The sequence below is a fragment of the Chrysemys picta genome, chromosome 11 (genome assembly GCF_011386835.1).
Source record: "Chrysemys picta bellii isolate R12L10 chromosome 11, ASM1138683v2, whole genome shotgun sequence".
Taxonomy (NCBI): domain Eukaryota; kingdom Metazoa; phylum Chordata; order Testudines; family Emydidae; genus Chrysemys; species Chrysemys picta.
The window spans coordinates 35,771,395-35,787,850 of record NC_088801.1 but is presented as its reverse complement, the minus strand read 5'-3'; the positions used below and the strand labels follow the sequence as shown (position 1 = coordinate 35,787,850).

The following is a 16,456-nucleotide window of genomic DNA, read 5'->3' as shown; positions in this document are numbered from 1 at the left end:
AAACATTACAAATTCTAAAATGATTGTTATGGAAAATCATTCCAAAATGCTTAACGTTGTAGTTATGTTCCTGAAAAATGCAACTTTAAGTGAAACGATGCTAAGTGAATCCAATTTCCCCATAAGAATTCATGTAAATGGGGGGGGGGGGGGGGGGGTTAGGTTCCAGAGAAAAAATTTTTCACCAGACAAAAGATACACACACACACACACACACACACACACACAATAAGTTTTAAACAAACAATTTAATATTGTACACTACACAGCGATGATGATTGTGAAGCTTGGTTGAGGTGGTGAAGTCAGAGGGTGGGATATTTCCCAGGTAATGCCTTACTGCTAAATGATGAACTAGCTTTTGGCTGAGCCCTCAAGGGTTAACCCATTTTTGTTAATGTAGCCTAACGCTCTACAAGGCAGCACAAATGGAGGGAGGGGAGACAACATGGCAGACAGACACACACACCCTGTGTGTGAGAGAGAGATGCACATTGCCCCTTTAAGTAGGCTGACCCCACTCGAAGTACACTGCCTTGTTAAATAGATAAGCAAGTTGAGACAGCAGCTGCTCCCAGGAAGCTCCCTCCATCCTGAGTCCTGTTGTGTCGTGTGGCCCCCCCAATGGAGATGGTGTAAGTGGGGTGCAGGAGCAGGGGGGAGGGACACACCCTGACATTAGCCCCCCTCTCTCCTGCCCCTCCCTGCACAGCAAGCAGAAGGCTCCTGGGAGCAGTTCCAAGCCAAAGGGCAGGAGCAGCACATGGCAGTGGGGGGAGGGATAGCTGCACTGCAGGCAATTGATAGCCTGCTGGGCGGCTGCTGCACAGGGAACTTAGGGGAGCTGATAGGGGGACTGCCGGTCCACCCTGGTTCCAAGGTCCACCCTGGTCCCTACCAGCTAGTTTCAACGGGTTGCTCTTTGTGCAAGCAGTGGACAAAGCAGGCGGCTACCAAATGATGTTATAAGGGAGCATTGCACAACTTTAAACGAGCATGTTCCCTAATTGATCAGCAACGTAACAAAGAAAGAACGTATATTTTGTTTCTCAATTACTTAGAATTGCATGTTCGAAATAAATTTTTTTGATTCACATCACACTTGATGTCACAACTTATAGAGCTGAATCTTTCATTAATTATCTTCAGCCTTAGCTCTTTGATTGCAGACTGTCTTTCACTGTGTCTCTCTTGTTCATGCCTGCTCTCATCCCAGGGCTTAGCCCAATCTTTACTTCACTTTGTCCTCCTCCTGGTCCCTTTTCTTAGTAAAAGTTTGTTTTGCTAATTTTTTTTTTTTTTTTAATGCCAGCACTTGCTTTTTTTCCTCCAGACACATGATCACTTATGCCAAAATCTAAGCCCACTCAGCAAGGTCCGGTTAGGTGCCTCTACGCTAACATTTAATCTTTTAAAGAAAAAAAAAAAGTGGATTCTACAAAACATGACTCTGTTCAATAATAGTCCCTTAATTATACTTTCATTGTGAAGAAAAATTCCAGTGCTTCATTTAATTAATTCTTTTCTCTCCTGCCCCTCATTCCCATAGGTGAATGTTTTTATGGCTGGTTAGAGCCATTGTTGGCACGAATAGCGGAGAACTACACTGCTGTTGTAAGCCCTGATATTGCATCCATAGATCTTAATACTTTTGAATTCAGCAAGCCTTCTCCTTATGGACATAACCATAACAGAGGAAATTTTGACTGGAGTTTATCATTTGGATGGGAATCTCTTCCTGAACATGAAAATAAAAGAAGAAAAGATGAAACCTATCCAATTAGGTAAACAGTTGAGCTTGTAGAATATTTGAAATTCTTCACTTTGCAAATGGTTTGCTAAAAAAGTTCTAATTAGCAACTTCTAAACAAAGCATTTCTTTGCCTGAGGATGGGAATAGCAGCACTGGAATCAGAAGTCTTAATATCTTATGATTTGAGGTCTTTCACTTATTGGAATATTTTCTCTAGATTTTATTTTTTTTACAAATCAGATTTTTACAAACAACTTTAAAATGATAAATATAAACACATTGTCCTTCTCCAGTAGATTTTGTTTGTAATTTCCCATAATTGCTTCCAGCAATGGAAGCAGTGTTAGTCTGTCTACATGAGCACTTCTATCAGTTAAATTTTTAACTACTACATCATCTAATTCTGTTCTGAATGGATTTAGATAATATGGTGGTTAGAATGCCAGTAGCCTGTCTATGCTAGAACTCCCAATGGTGGATCTGCAGCTACAAGAAATTGGAGAGAAAAATGCTAGTGTAGACACAGTTACAGTCTCCATAATGTATACTGGTTGAAACTGTCTCATTGTAAGGCACTTATTTAAACTCATACTGGGGCATAGTACTGTTTCACAGCAAGGTAACAAAAATATAGCAGAACCATCCCATGTACGTTAACAGAAAAACTAGACAAAGGAGGACTAATAGGGTATAAATGTGGGTGGAGTGAAAATAATTTTCCTGAAATGCAAGTATGTTTTCTGTTTTCTCTCTCTCTTTTCCTGGTGTTTAGTTCTAAAGTTCATTGCATTGGTTTGTTTAAGTGCCATCCATCCTGATATCTTAAAGAACTCTTGATGTCTTGTCTGTCATAACTCATTAGTAATAGCTAATTATTATATGCCTATTTATAGTGTTTTGTACCTTGCATCGTGGGAATGTATAATAGACTTGAATGATAGGCGCATTGAAAAGGTGGGGGGGGGGGGGAAAGAGAGGAGGAAATACATACTTTTCATTAGCTCTGCTGCCTGGGCATCAGCTTTTTCTGTTTGCTCATATTTCACATCTTGAAATGCTTCAAGAATTACAAAAAAAAACCCAAAAAAACCTTAAGTGGGGACTTTGTGGATGGTGGCAAGTTTGTTAAAATGTCCAAACTGAGAAAACAAGCTTGTTGTGTGTGCTGCTCATCATCTTACAAAGATGGCAGACACCCATATCCATCAACTACTATGTCTATAATAATAATTTCTATATTTAGAATATACTTTTTTGGCTTTCAAAATGTTTTGTAAATAAAAGTTTAGATGTGCTACACAAACATTTTGATATAATTGAAGAACCTCTTAAACTGATGAGAGAAATAACCTAAAAGTTATTTATGGCTACTGATCCAGAAAGTTCCACATCTGCATACAACTATTTTTCTTACATCTTCCGCAGAGTGACATGAACTGATGTTGCACCCTTCAGAATAAAGCCAGAATTAAAATATTAAGGATCACCAAGAAGATGGCAAATGGGCAAACGGACCCTTTTTAGTATGGTTTAAGAAATTTTTCTGAGCAATCCCTCTCAGAGATAATATAACTGAATTCTGGTAGAAGAATACCCACAAAGAAAGGTGCATCTCACCCAAATTCCAGAACAGCTGGGGTGCTTCGTATCACGGTACTGAAGAGTCAGACCTGGCCAGGCTTTAGGCTGAGTACCAATATGGAATAACACACATAGTGGTTGATCTCAAGATCTCAGTACATTGGAGAAAGGCCAGACATCTTTACTGATGCTCTCTGCCCTTTCAGCAATTTTTTGTCTGTTCATTGGATCACAAGGTGCTGCCAACACAGTTTAGTTACTTACAGGGATGGAAAAATGCATAAAGTTAACTAATGACCTGTCTACCTAGGAAAATTTATTGATATAAATATACAGCTATAGTTATTCTAGCATAACTCCTTGTATGAACACTTATTCTGGCATAAGAGTGCCTTTTTCCAGTTTAGTTGTTTGTTCTGGAATAAGCATATGCACACAGGGAATTACAGTAGTATAACTGCAGTGGTATAATTATGCTAGTGAATTTCCCCAGGTAGAGAAGCCCTTCAGCCAGTTTAAACCTTGCATCAGTAACTTACTTAATGGTTTCTCTTTTTGCAGAACACCTACTTTTGCTGGAGGTCTTTTTTCAATATCGAAAGACTATTTTGAATATATTGGAAGCTATGATGAAGAAATGGAAATATGGGGAGGTGAAAATATAGAAATGTCTTTCAGAGTAAGTTTAGAGATATAATCATATGTCTGGCCTTACATCAGTCCAGTAAATGTGTCCTCAAAAAAACACACAACCCCGCCCCCCCATCCCATCCCACCCCGAAACCATGGTATCAGACGTTTGCCGTAGTTGACCGATTCACCAGAGAGGTCAAGGACTGAAAGAACGTGAAGACTGAGCTATCACTAATCTATGGGCAGAAAATAATAGAATAAATAATAGGCTTGTTCACTATAGTAAGAAAGTGTTTGGATTTGATATCCAAAATTTATGCTTCCAACATTCATCTGTGGACTTGAGTTTTGATTAACAAATCCCATTTTCTAATGCAACTAGAGCTCTTACCTGGGTGTTTAAGATGAAACATTAAAATTGTAAAGTAGATGATGTTTTTAGACCTTGTAAAAATTATAACTTCAATGGACTTATACAAAAATACTATCACCAGGTATGGCAATGTGGTGGACAATTGGAGATCATGCCTTGCTCTGTTGTTGGCCATGTCTTTCGCAGCAAGAGCCCCCATACTTTTCCAAAAGGCACTCAAGTGATCACACGTAATCAAGTTCGCCTTGCAGAAGTCTGGATGGATGAATATAAAGAAATATTTTACCGGAGAAACATAGAAGCAGCAAAAATTGTGAAACAAGTAGGTGGTGGTGGTGGTATTAGAAATCACTCTTGCTGCATTGAAAGTTTTGGTGAGCAAAAGTTATTTGTTGACAAAAGTATGTAAGACTTCTAGATAGTCTAATCAAAAGAACTAGGCAGGACAATGTTTTATTTGCTCAAATATCTAGTAAGTAAAGATAGGTGTTTCACTTGCTCTTGAATTCTGATTGTTTGCTCTTTAAAGACCTATAATTAGAGCTTGTAAGGTAGGGTACTCACCACACCTTTGTGTCAGAGTACAATGCTGCAAGGGATCCTGGTCACCAGCCTGTCCTGTAGACCGTTATACCTCTCACTGGGTCTTCTGTGGCTCAGTCCTCCAGCCAAGTCCCCTTCCAGGGTAACAACAAGATCCAAAAACTGCTTGGGGTTATTCTTAAGCTTGTCTTTTGGGGTCAGTCTTCAGTCTCACCCTGGGCTTAATATGCTTTCCATTGCGCTTTCGTGCCCCTTCCTCAGGGGCTACTAGGGGAAACCAGGCCCATTCTCTACTCTGGCTTTCAACCCAGGGACCCCGTATGAAGCAGCTAGCTGTGCTCCTTCAGACATGCTGCTGTTTCCTTGCGCCTTTCCCTGCACCACTTTCTACCTCTAAGCCTCCTTGTGCTGTTTCCCCACACCCTGTGCTTAACACAGCCTCCCTTTGGTTCTCAGGCCCCTAGCTTCTTCCTAGATACTCCCAGCTTCTCCTTTTTCTTCTGAAATAATCCCTCTTTTACTCCATTGAAGTGCTTTTAACTACCCTAATTTAGAACCTCCCCTACCGGAACCTAACCTCCTCCCTGTGGAGCCTCTTGCCTGCTTAAACCCTATCTTTGTCCACCCCCATGGGTTTCTCTCCATGGAAGAATCCAGTCTTCTTTCTACTGAAATTCCTTGGATTCCTTATAAGATTCAGGTGCCTAATGATCCTTACCTAAGTCTGCACCCTCAGCCCAGGAGGCAATTAATCTATCAATCACAGGTGCACTAATTGGCTCTTCTGCCTATCACCTATTAGGTAAGGGGTTGAACCCCATCAAAGAGCTGTTTGAAAAATGTTGATTATCAAAAACATATTTTTGTTTGAGTAATAAAACGTGAAAAATTTGATTTGTTTGTCCCTCGTGTTTTTTCTGCTATCTCAAAAAGTTTTTGCAGGCCTTTCATTTTACCAAATGGCATAATTCCATTTTTACATCACAAAAAAAGTTTTTGTTCATTAATACAACTGAGACAGCCATTTGCAAGCAAAAAAAATTGAATTGGCATATTTTTATGAAAATGCTGGTAAATGGTTTCACTGACCAAAATTTGGTGACTTTTTCATAAAGCAAATTTTTTTTTTTTTAAGCAAATGATTTGTGAAGGGAAAATTTGTAGAAAAACTATACCTAAGTGCCTGAACAGTGGAAATTTATCAGGCAACCATCAGGCTACTGAAATATCTTTGCCTTGAGATAGAAGAAACACTGACACTTAATTGAAATTGTTTTCTACCGTATCTATTCCATTAGTGGTTCCCAACCTTTTTTCATTTGCAGACCCCTAAACATTTTCAAATAGAGGTGCGGACCCCATTGGAAATTTCAAATGAAGGTCCGGACCCCTTGGAAATCGGTGTTGTGTGTGTGTGTGTGTGTATATATATATATAGTTGAATTCTGTTCAGTTAGTTTTCAGTCTGTCTTTCGCAGACACCTTAGACATAGTTTGTGAACCCCAACAGTCCCTGGATCACAGCTTGAGAATCTCTGTACTACATCAAAATATACAGTAAAACATCTAAAATAGAATAATCTGTTTAGATGCATTTTCACATTTATTTTTTTTTTTTTAACAAAGTATCTAGTGGGAGATTGAATCTTGTCCATGTGTACCTTTTTAGGCTGTAAGTTGAACCATGCTTAGTAACATTGGGCCAAATTTATCCCTGATGTAGCCCCACTGACTATTGAATGAATTTGGTCCAATATCCCTTTATTTTAACACACAGGTTTCTATTTAAAACACAACCTTCTTAGCTAATTGCATATTGTAAAGAAACTGATTATTCATTGTACTAATTGACTTTTATTCTGTTGTTCTAAGGTTCATTTGGGGTTTGTGTTGCTCCTTTGTTGTTTGAGCCCAAGAAATGTGATTTATAGCTGGAAACTGTTCCTTGCACTTGGTTACAGCTATTATCAGGAGTGGCTTGTTCATTTTAGTTGTTGCCAATACATTAATTACATTTACCAAACAGGTGATTACCACTCCAAAGTAAATACAAATACTTAGGATACGTGTGTCCTGTGTGTGTGTGTGTGTGTGTGTGTGTTGAAGAGAGAGAGATGAAGAGGGGGAGGGGTCTTACAGCAACAATTTTGTTGCCATTCAATCTTGCTTTGGACTTTACTTATCATATAACATCTACTTTTCCCCTTCAGCCAGTTGGTCTGTCTCTTATCCCTTACACAACAAAAACTTATTTTGGCCCCTGATTAAGAGTCTTCTCTCATTTCCTATACAATTTCTGATTCTTTCTTGACCTTCCTCATGGTGCAGACTCATAGAAATGTGAAGCTGGAAGGGACCTCGAGAAGTCATTACTAAGGCTGCGAGTTTGTCACGGAGGTCACAGATTCCGTGAGTTTCCGTGACTTCTGCAGCGGCAGGGGCAGCTCAGGCAGCCCCTGCGCCATGCGCACCGGCCGCTGCTGGGGCAGTCTCGGGCCACCTCCCACCCAGCAGCAGAGTTTGGGTGTGGGAGGGGGCAGGGGGTTGGTGCACCAAACGGGGGTGAGGCGGGCTCTGGGCAGCGCTTAACTGGGGGGTTCCCTGGAAGTGGTGACATTCCCCTTGCTCAGATGCTAGGTGATGACGGGGATTCCTTGGAAGCCTATTCCAAAGCTTAACTACCCTTATAGTTAGAAAGTTTTTCTTAATATCTAACCTAAACCTTCCTTGCTGCAGATTAAACCTATTAGTTCTTGTCCTAACTTAGTGGACATGGAGAAAAATTGATCACCATCCTCTTTGTAACAGCACTTAACATATATTTGGTCTGTTAGCATGTCTCCCCTCAATCACAAGACTAAACATGTGCTTAGTTGTTGTTTTTTTAGCCTTTGCTCATAGGTTAGGTTTTTCTAAAAGTTTTTTTGTTTTGTTTTTTTGCTCTCCTCTGGACTTGCTTCATTTTGTCCACATCTTTCCTAATGTGTGTCACCCAGGACTGGACACAGTACTCCAGCCGAAGCCTCACCAGTGCTGAGTAGAGTGGGACACCTACCTCCCTGGTCTTACATACAACACTCTCTTGTTAATACGTCCCAGAATGATATTAACCTTTTTTGCAGCTGCATCACATTGTTGACTCTTCTTCAATTTGCGATCCACTATAATCCCCAGATCCTTTTCAGCAGTATTACCACCTAGCCAGTTATTCCCCATGTTATAGTTGTGCATTCGATTTTTCTTTCCTAATGGAAGTACTTTGCACTTATCTTTATTGAATTTCATCTTGTTGAATTCAGACCAATTCTCCAATTTGTCAAGGTCATTTTGAAATCTAATCCTGTCCTCCAAAGTGCTTGCAACTCCTCCTCCAATTTGGTGTCATCTGCAGATTTTATAAGCACACTCTGTACTCTATTATCTAAGTCAAGACTAACCCCATGCACACCCCACTAGATATGCCTTCGCAGTTTGACAGCAGCACTCCCTGCTTAGCAACGAACAGAAGGTATTCCTTCATTAGTTTTGTATCGGAGATCAGAACAGAAGCAGTTTAATACTGTGTTTTATTTCATGAACCGTACATACACACAGCATTAAACTGCACTGCATATGTGTGTGTCTTCCACTACATTGCCTTACTTTGACAGCCTCACATTTACACCTAGACTAATTTATTGTTAACCTAATATTATGTGTTGGATTTTCTTAACGTAATCAGTATTACGTTTCCCTGCTCCCTGTTGCCATTGAGGACCCTTACAGCACTGTTTCAGAGGAAACATGGGTTGGGTTTGCTCTGCCTGTAGCAGTTGGAAGTGTGTGCAAGAGGTCAATGGTGCTATGTCTCTATAAGTCTAATAGATGCAATTTTTATGTATTAAATGTATTGCTGTGTTTTGTTTAAACCCAGTATTTTTTTAGATTTAAATATTAAACTCACACACTTGTTTAGTGCTACTCTCCAGGACATCTCCCAGACAGTTATATAAATCTAATTTGTTATTGTTTTGGGGTGTTTTTTCCCAACAGAGCACATTTGGAGACATCTCAAAAAGACTTGATTTAAGGCAGCGGCTACAGTGCAAAAATTTTACTTGGTATCTAAATAATGTTTATCCTGAGGCATATGTACCAGACCTGAATCCTCCATTATCTGGATTTGTGAGTGTATTTCCAATTTTGGTTAATTTCTGTTTCACTATATAATCCTACCACTGAAGTCTGCCTGATTTCAACCCTAAAGTAGTATAAACAACAGTACTAGCAAGTTTAATTCAGTTATTGTTAGCATGATTCTAGAATTTCCCTGACTAGTGTGGGAATTCTTTTCTCCAAATTTTGCTAGAAGAACATTCTTTAGACTCATTCTTTAAGCTTGTGTATACTTGTATTTTTTATGAAAATCTCCCTCATGACTAGCACATGTAGCTCCACAAGTTCACTTTTTACTTGACTGATGTTTCACAACCCTGTTCAGATGGTAGTAACATTAGTACTCCTACAGTTTCTAGCTCTGAAGTGGCTGCAGCAGCAGTGTTAATTAAATGGTGAGAGGTTTTCCAGAAATTGTCAGTATAAATGCAACTTTAGATGGTCTGTAACATGGTTTTCAGAGAGAAATCCCTGCTCAAACTGATGAGGGAAACTGTGCTAGAATCCTGTTTTAGCTTAGCTTTTCCCACAACTGTCTTTGGCTCCTTCCACACTCTCTCTTGCATGTGGATTCTTTCTCAGCACTTATCTATAAGGCCATCATGTTTTCCTGCACCATATTACTTCTCATGTGTTATAGTCCTATAAGAAATTAGCCTACTAATATTGGCTAAGTTCAGGTGCATTTGGGAGTAGTTAATGTTTATTGTAAACTATTTTGTTTTAGCTTTCTCATATAACCTTAATAGGTTGCTTGCCTTCTTATATTGCCAGCTGTTCAGAATAGAGAATATGTCTTCCTGAGTGTGTGGACAATGCCTAACCTATTGTGGGTACTATCAGAATACAATAATGAGGTTTAGTCTAGCAAAGATTTAACTTCTTGTGTGGACAGGGTTGTACATTTAAAGATAGAACTTTAAGTAAAATAGCTGTTTACTCTTTTTAATTGTTGGCAAGTTTTAAATAATGTAGTTATATGCAAAAATAACTTGTTTTCTTCAGTTAAAAAATGTAGGTAGACGTCTATGTCTAGATGTTGGCGAAAATAACCACGGTGGCAAACCATTAATTATGTATACCTGTCATGGACTTGGGGGAAACCAGGTAAAATGTTGTTATACTTAATTTCTTTCGCAACTGGTCCACACAGATATAACATATCCCTATGCAAAGCTTAACTTTCCTTCTAGTAGTTTTGGCATACATATTTTAGTATGAAGATAAGCTAATTGTTTTTGTTACCTATATTATTCTTGCATGAGAGGACAGTAAATATAAAAATTGTAAGGACGTTTCTATGATCTTTCACTGTTATGGTTCAGATCTTCAAAATTGCTTGCACAAAAACTGCACATGTAACTTTAGACAGACAAATACCCAGGCGCATTCATGCAAGTGAGAAATTGCATACACATACAATGGTATTTTTACCGTAGAAGTGGTTTGAAATTAGTTAAAAGAATAGCTTCGGGTATCCTCACCTATAATAGCAGAAGCTGACACTGTAATAATTGCAAACTGTATTACAGAGAACCTTTTTTTTTTTTAATTTAGAAAATTGTTGGTGCAAATTTCTAGTATAACGATATTCTCAGGAAGAATTGAACCTCCATTTCTGAGTCTGGGCTATTCAGTAGGCCTTCCCTTAGTGGAATTTAAAGGGGCAGTTGGATGAAAAAAATTCTGGACACATGCAGAAAGTGCACAGAATAGATATCTCAGCCACATGACACCAGTTCACTGCTCTGTCATGCAACTTGCAGTTCTTTCTCATTTGACTTCTCTGCTACAGAAACACTTCTTTTTCCTCACTTTTCCTTTGTAAATGTTACCTTGATTCTTTTCTCTTATTCTTCCTCCTACTGCTTCTTTCTCTGTCACCAGGACTCACGCTGTCAAGGAGGAAGCCGGTGGGAAACTGTCAGTGGGTGATCGAACAGCCAGACCTGAGCTACCTGCCCTGTCATGCTTACAGCCTCATAGTGGGAGGTCAGAGTGGTCTGCCCTGTGCCAATAAAAATCTAGCATTTTGAGAAATATAACATTTTAAATTGCTGAATTTCCCAACAGGAGCTCTCCTTGACACACAGCTCTTGGGGCACGAATTGCCTTTTAATGTGTGTTACAGCACAGTGCATCTCTGATACTGAGTCCTCTAGCCACTACTGTAGTGTTAAAAAACAAAACAAAAAAGAACTGTCTATGCTGCTTTCTTAAATGCTGCCTCACACAGTCATTAGTAGTAAATGTTACTAAAAACACTGTAAACATCAGTACGTTGAATAAAAATAGTTGTACCTGACAAGTTACTTCACTGCTGATTTGATACACCTCTACCCCACTATAATGCGACCCAATATAATGGGTTCGCGTATAGCGTGGTAGCAGCAGGGCTCCGGCGGTGCTTTAAAGGGTCCGGGGCTCCGGCTGCTGCGGGGAGCCCCGGGCCCTTCAAATCGCCGCTGGAGCCCTGCCACCCCTACCCTGGGGCTGCGGCAACGGGGCTCACCGGTGCTTTAAAGGGTCCGGGGCTCCCCGCAGCGGAGCCTGGAGCTCTTTAAATCACCGCCGGAGCCCTGCCGCCCCTACCCCGATATAACAGGGTTTCAGCTATAACGCGGTAGGGATTTTTGGCTCCACACAACCGCGTTATAGCAGGGTAGAGGTGTACCTGTTCCTTTTATCAAATCTTTTTTTATAATTCTCTCTTCCTCTTTTTCTCAGTAAAATCATTGGATGTTATCTATGGTATGTTCAGTTGTTAACAGTGTTTAACAGCTGCACAACCTAGGGGGTCTGATCCTGCACCATTAAAGTAAATGGAAATTTTCCCTATTAATTTAAATGAGAAAAGGGCAGTTATAGGTCTGTGCTAGCTGACTTGCTATGTTAGTCTTTTCTATTATACAGCATTTTCCTCTGGATCCCATTCACTATATTACTTGAGGGATTATGATTCTATATTAATCTCTTTAGCAATTTACACAAGCTTGGTACAAAAGCATGGTATTAAAAGATCTGCCACACAAAGGCACAGTCTGCCATATCTATTTTAATAAGTTGTCTTGGTGAAGTGAAGCTAAATTGCACATTTTTTCTGCTCAGTCATAATATTCTGAATCTTGTTAAAATTCTTTTAAGATCTGTATTTATTGTAGATGGTGCTGGTAGTGATGTGTGTAGTTAAAGATGCTCAGCACTTCCTAAGATAGCAATGCATTTTCTGTTGCTTATAAACTTTGCCAAACTTTATTGGTTTGGTTTGAAATTTTCCATGCTGGGTGTCTGCCTCAAGGTGATTTTTTTTATTTCAGCAAAATATGGTACAGCTATATCTCAAAAAGAGATTAGGGAAAAATACTAAACTCCATATTTAGCAACTCAGTGTTTTGGAGCAGGTACATAAAATATGGAAAGGTGGTCATACTGATGTCAGGGATGTGCCTTTACCATCCCTGTAAAAACCTGCCAAAATTTGGCTGACTTTTGAGCGTCTAAAATCTCTGTTAAGCATATGCTCAGTAGAGATACGTTAGAGTTTGTGAGCTAAATTCTGTGAATATTCCATGTACACTGCATGCTGCATCCCAGGTCAGCAGGGGCTGAACAGGGCTTTCTCTGCAATTGTTCCTCCTGGAGATCAGGAGCCTTTGTGATGTTGGGTACAGGAGCTGAGTGCAAAGAGACAGTTTGTTTTCCCTGTATTCTCCCCCTGCTAGGGCCCAGGTAGTGAGGAGGAGGAAGCTGACTGTATAGGAGTGAAGAACCAAACTTAGGGGTGTAGGTTGGGGGGGTGGGGGAGACTGGGGTGAAGAGCCTTGGGGAGATGTGGGTGTGGGAGACCGTGACTTGGTGCTGATGAACAGACTGGTATAATGAGGGAGATGAGAATAGAGGAGGCTGGAACTGTAACAAGCACTGGCTGGAAGGGCTAGGTTTTAGGTGGGGACATAGGTAGAATTTTTTTTAATAACTAGAGTACACTCCCATAATAACCTAGGATTCCTGAATCTCCGCATTCCTCTGTGGTCATCAAAGAGTTGTGAAACACACTAGCAAAATGTGTGCCTACGTATCCTTTTAGTGACTAGCCTCCATAGAGGACAGCAATCTACTATTGTTATCAGTTACTCTATGAAGTCAAGTGGCTGAGATCTGTGCTGTGGACATAAAGGTTATAACCCTGCTAATGAACCAAGTGGGAATCAGTACATTTCCACATGATGAAATTTTGTTTTCAGTTGCTTTTTAAAAAAATGGTAGTAAATTACATAGAAAAATATATTAAAAGTCAAGTAATCAAAAGTGCTAAATTTATGCTTTAATGCTAAAATTAAAGTAGTGCATGCAACCTTAATTTGGCCCCTTTTATGAGGCAGGGTCCTATGGAAAAATAGTAATGTGATCATGTAATAAAAGATTCTATCATAATTCAGGGGGCTGAATTAAGATTGTAATATAGTTTTTTGTGTAATAATTAAAAATACTAGCTGTAATACTTACTTCGCTTGCATGGAAACGTATTATATGAATATTTTACTTATGTAAATATTTGCATAACATGCATGATATATTTGAACCTGGATTCTATATTTAAACTGTTAGATAACAGAATGATATAATGTTGTATGCAATAGTGATGTAGGAATGGTGGTCCCAGGATATTGGAGAAAGAAGGTGGGTGAGGTAATATCTTTTATTGGACCAACTTCTGGTGGTGAGAGAGACAAGCTATCGAGTTAGTTTTCCAGATCTGAAGAAGAGCTCTGTATAGCTCGAAAGCTTGTCTCTTTCACCAACAGAAGTTGCTCCAATAAAAGATATTACCTCACCCACCTTGTCTCTCTAGAATGATGCAATATATTTTTTAAACTTGACTTGTTTTTGTCATAGAATTTCAAGGGATGAATTTAGTAGCTGTGGTTGCTTGTTCCCACCTAATATATGTAAAAATGTATTTAATTTTTATTTATATAGTACTTTGAATACTCTGAACACTCTGAGATTCGACATAACATTCAGAAGGAGCTCTGCCTGTATGCTTCTCAAGGACCAGTGCAGCTTCGGGTCTGTAACTACAAAGGTCAAAAAACTTTCACCCCTGGAGAAGAGAAGTGGGAACTTCGAAAGGTACATCCAAGAAATTTATGCAGTAAATAAAGATGCATCCATTTTAATTGAAAGAGAGATTTTTTTGGTCAATTATGAGTTGCTACAGGGTTAGCATGACTTTATTTATAGCAAAAGACAAGAATGGATAGCTCAGCTCTGGGGGAAAAAACGTGTATAGACATTTTCACCTTTAGGTTGCAGATTAAAATACAGCCCACTCTGTTGGCTATGCTGTGGCAAATGTAAAATGATGGCCTCAGTCCAGTTCCAGCGGAGAAATGTCCACATCACAAAAAACTTAAACAATTGGTGCGTTAGCACCCATGTTGAACTTTCTTGGTGGAAATGCCAAGGATCAGCTGGGCATAGTGAATGGACTTTTCATTCATCCCTAGAAGTGGCCCCTCCCTGACAGCTTGATATAAATTTGTGGGACAATGTGGGGCAGTTTGTTGTGCTATTGCATGGTGCTTTACCTGTTTGAATAAATAGGGTTTCAGTCTCTGAGTTTACCTGTTGGGCTGTACCCTAAAAAACTAGCAGTAAATTCACAAAAAATTACAAAAAAATATTTAAATTTACTCTGTGTGCTGTTTTGTTTTGTTTTTCTCCCTTCTCCTCTCTAGGATCAACTGTTGTATAATGCAGCATTAAATATGTGCCTAACGGGAAACGGAGAACATCCAAGTCTGGTATCATGTAATCCATCAGATCTATTCCAAAAATGGGTTTTTGGCCAAAACAATTAAGTACAGCTACTTATAAATAGGAAATATTTTGTTAAAAGGATACATCTGCCTTGTGAAAAGGATATATCCACTTTAAAACTGTGACCATATATGCACACTTCATTTTTTAAAATGATACAAAGCTAGCTAATGTAAAATATTCCAAGAGCAATTTTCTTATTTAAAAAAATATAAAATTGCACAGTTGCAAAGATCCCTTAAGCGTCTGTGTAGAAAATACCAAAGAATATTTTGAGGTCTCCACAGGTAGGAAAAATGTTTACAATATGTTGGAAATGTAATTTCCACAATAAGCTTAGCTTTTTATATATGTTAACCACTGATTTTACAGATATTGTAATCTCCTCTATTTTGGGATAAAGTGTAGGGTTTTATATATTCTCATTTTGTAATGACTGCAGAAAAACTGGTCAATGAAGGTTAGGAGGTGGATCTTCGTACAGTGTCTGGAAACTATTGTGCCTTTATAAGTGGTAATACTGTTTTAGCACTCAGGTGTTTGACTTTTCTGCTGACAGTTTCACTTAAAGAAAAGTAAATGAGAAAGGAAAAATTTTAAAACATTCTTAGCACTTCTCTCTCCAATTTTACACACTTAAAACAATATTTGGACCCGGAGATAAAGCCAATGGGAAACCTTAACCCACTCAATTTCTAGCACATCAATCTTTGCTGAATGCAAGAAAAAAATCCTTCAGAATTTTTATTAAAGTATGTAATTCATATATTCTTTAAATGGAAAATATGTATTGTCCTGGTATTAATCTGATATGCTTTTTTTAAATTTGAATCCAATACACATTACCATTTGTCACAGATTTCCTAAACTGAAGATTTTTTTGTACTTGTCGGTTTTCAGAAATTGCAGAACATAAACCTACTATTTGTTGCTAGCACTCTGTTCATTACTGTTCTTTTATTCTGTCAATAAATGTTACTGTTTTGTCTGCCTGTCTTAGTGATTCATGTAGTGTATACTGTATGGGTTTCTAATGCATATATGCAATTCCTTTTATGTTTTTCCCTTGAGTGTCTGATTTCTGGTTTTAATCATTCAGAAGGAGAGTCCAACTGCATTACAGAATTTTATAATGAAATATTGCCTTTTAATAGAAAATAAATATGCAAATATAGTTTGGTGATACTCTGGATGCACAATTGTAGTTTTATTCATATTCTTCCATATGTATGTTAGAAGTACAGTATTTTTCCTATGTTCTCCCTTGGGTAATTGATTACATAAACTGGTCTTAAACAACTTTAAATCAGAGTTTTCCTCCAAATTTCCCCTTGCAACTACTTGTACTGCCCCTTTCATAAATGAAAGATATCATTCATAAATGATCTGGAAAAAGGGGTAAACAGTCAGATGGTAAAATTTGCAGATGATACAAAATTACTAAAGATAGTTAAGACCCAGGCAGACTGCAAAGAGCTCCAAAAGGATCTCTCAAAACTGGGTGACTGGGCAACAAAAGGGCAGATGAAATTCAATGCTGATAAATGCAAAGTAATGCACATTGGAAAACATAATCCCAACTATACATATAAAAT

At 38.7% G+C, this 16,456-nt stretch overlaps 1 protein-coding gene across 1 annotated transcript in view; it reads left to right on the top strand.

Moving 5' to 3' along the window:
* Positions 1 to 15,853, top strand: part of GALNT3 (polypeptide N-acetylgalactosaminyltransferase 3) — a 50,156-nt gene extending 34,303 nt beyond the window's left edge. The window contains exons 5-11 of the mRNA XM_008178430.4: positions 1,550 to 1,784; positions 3,896 to 4,013; positions 4,462 to 4,662; positions 8,916 to 9,047; positions 10,044 to 10,145; positions 14,019 to 14,171; positions 14,780 to 15,853. Of these exons, the coding sequence (XP_008176652.2) occupies positions 1,550 to 1,784; positions 3,896 to 4,013; positions 4,462 to 4,662; positions 8,916 to 9,047; positions 10,044 to 10,145; positions 14,019 to 14,171; positions 14,780 to 14,902 (1,064 nt within the window). The 3' untranslated portion in view covers positions 14,903 to 15,853. The remainder of the gene's footprint in view (positions 1 to 1,549; positions 1,785 to 3,895; positions 4,014 to 4,461; positions 4,663 to 8,915; positions 9,048 to 10,043; positions 10,146 to 14,018; positions 14,172 to 14,779) is intronic.
* Positions 15,854 to 16,456: the final 603 nt, after the last annotated feature.